General features: G+C 36.0%; 1 protein-coding gene across 1 annotated transcript; it reads right to left on the bottom strand.

Annotated features, from left to right (window-relative positions):
* Window positions 1-240: 240 nt before the first annotated feature.
* On the bottom strand, window positions 241-5,139 carry LOC136819817 (uncharacterized). Its single transcript, XM_067076057.1, has 6 exons — window positions 4,931-5,139; window positions 4,141-4,660; window positions 3,538-3,770; window positions 2,811-2,882; window positions 1,599-1,748; window positions 241-810 (listed from the first exon to the last, which is right to left on the bottom strand). Exons 1-6 carry the CDS (start codon window positions 5,137-5,139, stop codon window positions 693-695), a joined length of 1,302 nt encoding a protein of 433 aa, XP_066932158.1. The 3' UTR covers window positions 241-692.
* Between the last annotated feature and the right edge of the window lie 1,069 nt (window positions 5,140-6,208).

Here is a 6,208-nt window from a genome sequence, read left to right as displayed (position 1 = left end):
GTGTTAATATGTAAACTTGAGGTGGCGAACCGAGTTCTAGTCCTGTGAATTGTGACTTTTTCGTGCCTTTGACCGGCGAAATTCACCGTTCACCGGGCCTAATAAAGACCCCTATTGTGTGCCCGAAAGATAGGCACGAGAGAGATGCTTTGAGCAAGCGAGGTCCCATTTCAGTTAAAACTGAAGGGATGAGGTGTCCATTCCATTTTTTATTAGTAAAAATATCCTCGCCAAAATTTATCAAACAAAGCCATATACTAAAAATATATTTTCTAAAATAACAATATCAAAATACAATAAGAAATATCAACAAATAAAAATACTCGGTGCACCCGAAAGAGAAGTTTCATTTTACTTAAAATTGAAGAAGTCCATTCAATTTCTTTTAAGGAAACAGGGGGCTCAAGTTTAATATGGAGAACGATTCATGCAAGTTAACGCGGTGCGACGTAAACTGGGCTATTCCAGAATAAAAATCGTCTCTGATATTGAGGTGGTTATTATCAAAAGGTCAACTTTGAATTTGCCGATATTTAAGATACACCCTTATGTTTTAGAGGTGACCCTCCGATTTTTGTCTAGATTTTAGAGACCTCACTTTTTTGTAAGGGCACTCCTGCACCAAAAGTACGACCGTTCAAACATATGGGGGGGGGTTATTCCAGAATGACCCATTTACCAATTATTTTAGATCAGAACAACCACGATCTGGCGGATGCTATACATTTTTCGTAGGATTCACCCAAAAAGTTCGCTTCTTCTTGAGAGAGACGTTTGTAGAGATCCCAAACAAGGCGGTGAATTTCTTTCCTTAAAGTAAAATAGAATGAAATGTCAACTGCGTGTTGAAGTTTGGAGGTTAGCTGGAGATCAGTGTTAATGACACTTTTGTATAGAAAGTAGAGTCTCTTTAACTCGAAAGCCTCCTTCACTCGAACAAGTACAAGTGGTCCAAAAAATGTGAAAAAAAATCCAATAATCCTATAAACCTTCAGCCAACAATGCCTTACAAACCTTACTCCAAAACTCGAAATCGAACGAAGTCGAACAAATTTAAGTTCCCCGTGCGGTTTCGAGTTATGGATACTTCACTGTAGTACAGTGGGGTCTCTATGACTCAAACACGCACGGGGACTTAAATTTGTTCGAGTTATGGAATTTCTGAGTTATGGAGCAAGGTTTATAAGGTATTGTTGGCTGAAGGGACTGGTTTATAGGATTATTGGATTTTTTTTTCACATTTTTTGGACCGCCCTGGATTTTAATCCTCGTTTAACTGACCACCCTGGATTTTAATCCTCATTTAACTGACCATCCTGGATTTTAACCCTCAATTAACTGACCACCCTGGATTTTAACCCTCAATTAACTGACCATCCTGGATTTTAACCCTCAATTAACTGACTACCCTGGATTTTTTAATGTTCTCCACGGACCCACCAGCTGATTGGTTGAAAGTGACGCATTGACTGATTTTACGTCACTTACAATCAATCAACTGTTGGGTCCGTGAGGTAATATCATAAGACATTGCAATGATAATGTCAGAAGACATTGCAATGGTGCATATCATGAATATAAAAACTAATGGATAATACCTTGGATCAGATCTACATGTATGCCCTTTAGACATTTTGAACAGTGTCATTTGACTGATCAATTCTTCTCTGCCAGTCACATAATACATGTAAGAGTCGGTAAGAGTCATCATGCCAGGATTGATCATCAAATCTAGTGATGCCTCTTTCCTAAATCAAACAAGTGATACTTTTATGGACCTACCTGGTTATGCATTTACCTTATCGGGGGAAACTTCGTCGGGGAAAAGTGACGAAGTTTTGGACAATAAGTGACGAATATTTTCCCCGACGAAAATTTTCTCCGGCCTTAATGCGTTTACCAACTACCAGCAAGTGACGAATTTTTCCCCGATAAGGTAACAAATATATAATTGATATCTACTTGAGCGTGACCGTTAAATTAACAATCATTCGGAACAAAAATAGTGACGATTTATTAAAATTCGTCGTTCGTTTTGATTATTGATTGCCCCCCCCCCCCGTGCCCATTGGAGTGGTATTAAGGGAGGGGATTGGAAGGAAAAGAATATCTATCTCATCAAAAAATTGAGTAATTTGGCTAAGAACATCGATGTATGCGTATAAATAGTAATTCTTATAGATAAAGATGCGCTATTTGAGCCGAAAAAAGTTTTTCGTGAAAATCTGCTTGAGCCATCTTTTACCTATGATGCTACCCTACTTTCGTGCAAAACATCAGAAAAAGTTAAACATAAAATATTTCACAAAAAAAAAACAACCCTTTTTTAGCCGTTTTTTGGCTGAAATTTACCAAAACAAATTTCCGAAAATCGGGCTCCGTCACATTTTGGGCATTGCAATTTTGCATCATGGTGCAAAAAATCAGAAAAAACTAATAGGCCAATCTCGAGAAAAGCTCATAACGAACGAACGGACGGATACAAAGGTTAATTTATAGGACCTTCACCGGGATGGGTAGGTCCAAAAAATTGAAAGTAAAGAAAAAGTCTATTATATTGGAAATACATTACACCCGGGGAGTTAATTATGTTTGCAAGGTGACGCTTACGTCTAAGCCATAACTTTGATCGATTTTCAATAAATTTTGGTTCATATCGTGAGCCTTTGAGGGAAAAATTACTTTCATTTTTTAAGTGATTCTTGGACTTTATCAAGTGGTTTGGATTTTTGAGCTTTCCTCCCCCTCCTCCGGGAATAAAATCAAAAAAAGCATTTCTCAGCTATAAAATATCACAGTAATGAAATAACCTTTTAAAATCTGGTATTCCATCGGCGTTCAATAACGTGTGCAGTCTGATGAGGATGATTAATCCGTAGACTCTAAGATGTAAACAAAGAATTTTATCATTACAGTAGTAACTAAGTATAAGTAAGTCTGGTAGTCTAGTACGCTACACGTCTACGCTACAAAGTAAAAAATAAGTAAAATGGTCAAATTGTAGTATCGTAGTTTATACTGGTATATAATCTAATAACTGATAATAATCTCGTAAGAGTTTATTTTTACATAAAACCCATATTATTACTTTATTACACGTATTATAAACCACTCCAGTCTATTTTCGAAGGTAGGAGAGGGGTACTATTTCTCCCTAGATTACATTTCATTTACTCTTAATCCTTCTCTTTAATGTTTGTTGGATAACCGAAAAAGCATCAAAACACTATTTCGATTCTTTAATTTGAGCTTTTCTATGAACAGAAACCACGACCTTTCGCACCGCAGCCGAACGCTCAACTTTTACAATACGGCTCTCTCTTTACTGCAGTATTTCATCATATTTTTCATCTGAAAAAAGCTGGAGCTATGCTACTTAGATCTTGCAAGTTATCTGACCTGCTCAGAATTTCAGCTTAAATTACTTACTATGATTCTTAAATCTCAGAGGATATTTTAGAATCAAACTTTTTTTAATTTTAAATTTTTATGTTTTCATAACAAAATTTTTTTCACACGAACCAAATGTGAATATACCTCATAAGATTTTTTCCTTCATCCGGTTCTCCAGCAAACTTTCTCCAATTACGAATACCAAGCTCGACCAGTTCCGATGACTTGTACATATCATCATAATTGAAATTTCCTGATACCCAATCTTTCCATCTTTTGATGATGGCACCCGGAGTGTAGGTGTCATAGAACCTTCCATCGCTCCAATGCCAGATATAGTTCATAGCATCTTGATATCGACCAAGGAAGACAAGGACCTAAAAGATAAAGCAGGACATGGTATTAAATATAACTTGACTACTTATGCAAAAATCTTACTTAAATTATAATCTCTCCGTTTATAGTAGCCTTAAGACCGTAGCATGTAGATAGGATTTTGAGACTTTTTGAGAAGAGACCCACGATTAAGGCCCAGCAAAACTTTTTAAGACTAAAAGACTGACATTACAGGCAAAACCTCTTACTCTCAAAGTAGGCATAAAATTGACTCAGTTCACTCAGTGGGATTTTTCTAGCCAAAAAAGCCTTTAAAAAGGAACAGTATTTATTAAATCATACTTGATTTGGATTAATTTTATAATACAATTTTTGATAAAATTTCAACTGGATAAAGAATAGTGTCTATACCTCAGGGATGTTTTGTACCCCACCAAAACAAAAGAACGGATCAGCAGGACCATCAGGTTGAGTTTCATTGTTAAAAACATTTACAGCATAACGTCTGCAATCATAAATATGTGCTAATGGATGATCCTCAGGTGGTTCTCTTGTCTTGCATAAAATGGCTTTCAACTCCTTTGGCTTTCCATCAGAATTCATATCTCCACCAAAGTAAAGACGTTTAAAGCGATCCATGTTTGCATCATTGGAAGATTTTGCTGATCTTTTCTCCTTGTTGTCTTTTTTCTTCATTGTTGCAAAATGTTCTGTGTGATAAGCTACAATTTTGAGAGCTTTGTTCAACCATTCAAGAGCAACTTCTGCTGGTAGTCTAGAATTTTCTCGACTAGCAACATCAAGGTACAGGATATAAAGAGGTTGAAATTTGCGACATATTTTGACCATAATATCAGGTAACTTTGGAATTTCGGTTACCATTTGTTGCCAAAGTTGCAAGTCATCTTTTGAATTCTCTGATAAAAATTTTCTAGAATAGAAAACCTAGTTTAAGGTATTATGATCCATTTTAAATGAGGTTGGCAGTAAGTTTTTCTTTTGCTATAGTAAAAAGATTTTTATTTGATGACAATACCAATCCAAAAGGAAGAATAGTGTCTCTAGGGTCTGTTTCTTCCATATGATATGAGAATCTTCCATTTCGCCCCGCTAGGACAACCAGGTAAATTTCACATCCCATACTTGGCCTACTAAGAAAGGAAAGGAGGAAAAAAACAGATAAGGAAAATAAAAACAATACCTGATTGACTCATGTTGGTTGAGGTAGTTTTCACCATTGATTTCTGCCAGTAAATTACCAATTTCTTTACAAAGTCCTTTATGACTTTTGAAGTCCTTTTTCTGACATTTAGCATCACAATACCATGCAGCATGGCATCGACTGCATTTCAGCATTTCTTGTTTTGATAAAGAGCAATCAAAACATCTCTTCTCGTCTAATTGCCTCATTGTTTAACTTTATAGTTTAATTTGTCTAGGAGTAAAGAAAATTTGAAGAAATCTATACGGCTGTCTATATATTGTATAATTATAATTTTTACACCACTGTCTCGCAGCCGCAGTGGAACTTTTTTTCTCAGTGGGGATAAAAATTCCTATTGGAGTCCCAATGGGGATAGAAATATTTCTTTGTTCCAAGATTAAAAAAACCAGTGGCAATGGTTTTGAAGAGCAATGTTTAAACATTGAATTTCGAATAGGGATGAAAAAGAATTCTAAGGTATTTTCCCACCGGGGACAAAATTCTTGTCAATCTTTCCAGTGGATCCCGGCTTCCAGCAGGTCTGTGACAAAGGGGTCTTTTTTTAGAAGCCATTGAGTTCAACATTTAGAGAGTATATTCTTACTTTGGAACGCGATGTTAGGTTATTGGCACTAATATGAATTTTGTACCGGGTGCGGCAGAAAAAACTTTGGACGTTTGGCGAGCCACTGAGGCCGAACAAAGTCTTGTTTAGACTCAAAACCATTTTTATTAGAAAGAGGATAGTCTAATTTAAATTTTGCGGTATAACTTTTTAAGTTTGGTCAAGTAGTTGTCAAGTTATAAGCTTTTGAAGTTAAAACTCACTTTTCGAAAAGTGTGAAAAACACGTAATAAAAGGGTATTAAATTAAGCATTTTTAAGCGTTTTCGATAAGAATTTTTTGCGGAACGAGCGTTGAGCGCGCGAAGCGAGTGGAGCATCCTTTCTCTAGATCTGCGCATGCGAGATGTGGGAATTTTGTTGTATATGCTTGAAAAATCAAAAAGTCAATCAGGTTACCACGTGAAATATCTCCTTTGCTAAACGAAAGCCAAAAAGATCTCTTTTGCTACTAAACGATAGCCAAAAGCTGAAAGTATCAACCAAATCGTAGTAGTAGTAGTTATTTTCTTATCGACTCATGATTTTATGCTGTAAAAATGATCTATTTTGGACTTTTGGTCATTTTTCATGATGATATAATTGGTGGTTGTCCCTGTTGGATTTTCAAACTTGACAATGAAACTTTCAAACACACAGCCATTGATACAC

The sequence above is a fragment of the Clytia hemisphaerica genome, unplaced genomic scaffold (genome assembly GCF_902728285.1).
Source record: "Clytia hemisphaerica strain Z4C2 unplaced genomic scaffold, Clytia hemisphaerica genome assembly, whole genome shotgun sequence".
Lineage (NCBI taxonomy): Eukaryota > Metazoa > Cnidaria > Hydrozoa > Leptothecata > Clytiidae > Clytia > Clytia hemisphaerica.
The sequence above is the reverse complement of the archived record's forward strand: the minus strand, read 5'-3'. Positions and strand labels throughout refer to the sequence as shown.

Bases quoted from the DNA above. Each gene is read 5' to 3' on its own strand.
- LOC136819817 (XM_067076057.1), bottom strand. From the start codon at position 5,139: ATGAGGCAATTAGACGAGAAGAGATGTTTTGATTGCTCTTTATCAAAA. The intron at 2,883-3,537 runs GTATATTCACAT...TTTACATCTTAG, and splicing joins GAAGGAAAAAATCTTATGAG to AGTCTACGGATTAATCATCC. The intron at 1,749-2,810 runs GTTATTTCATTA...TGTTTGATTTAG, and splicing joins GGAATACCAGATTTTAAAAG to GAAAGAGGCATCACTAGATT.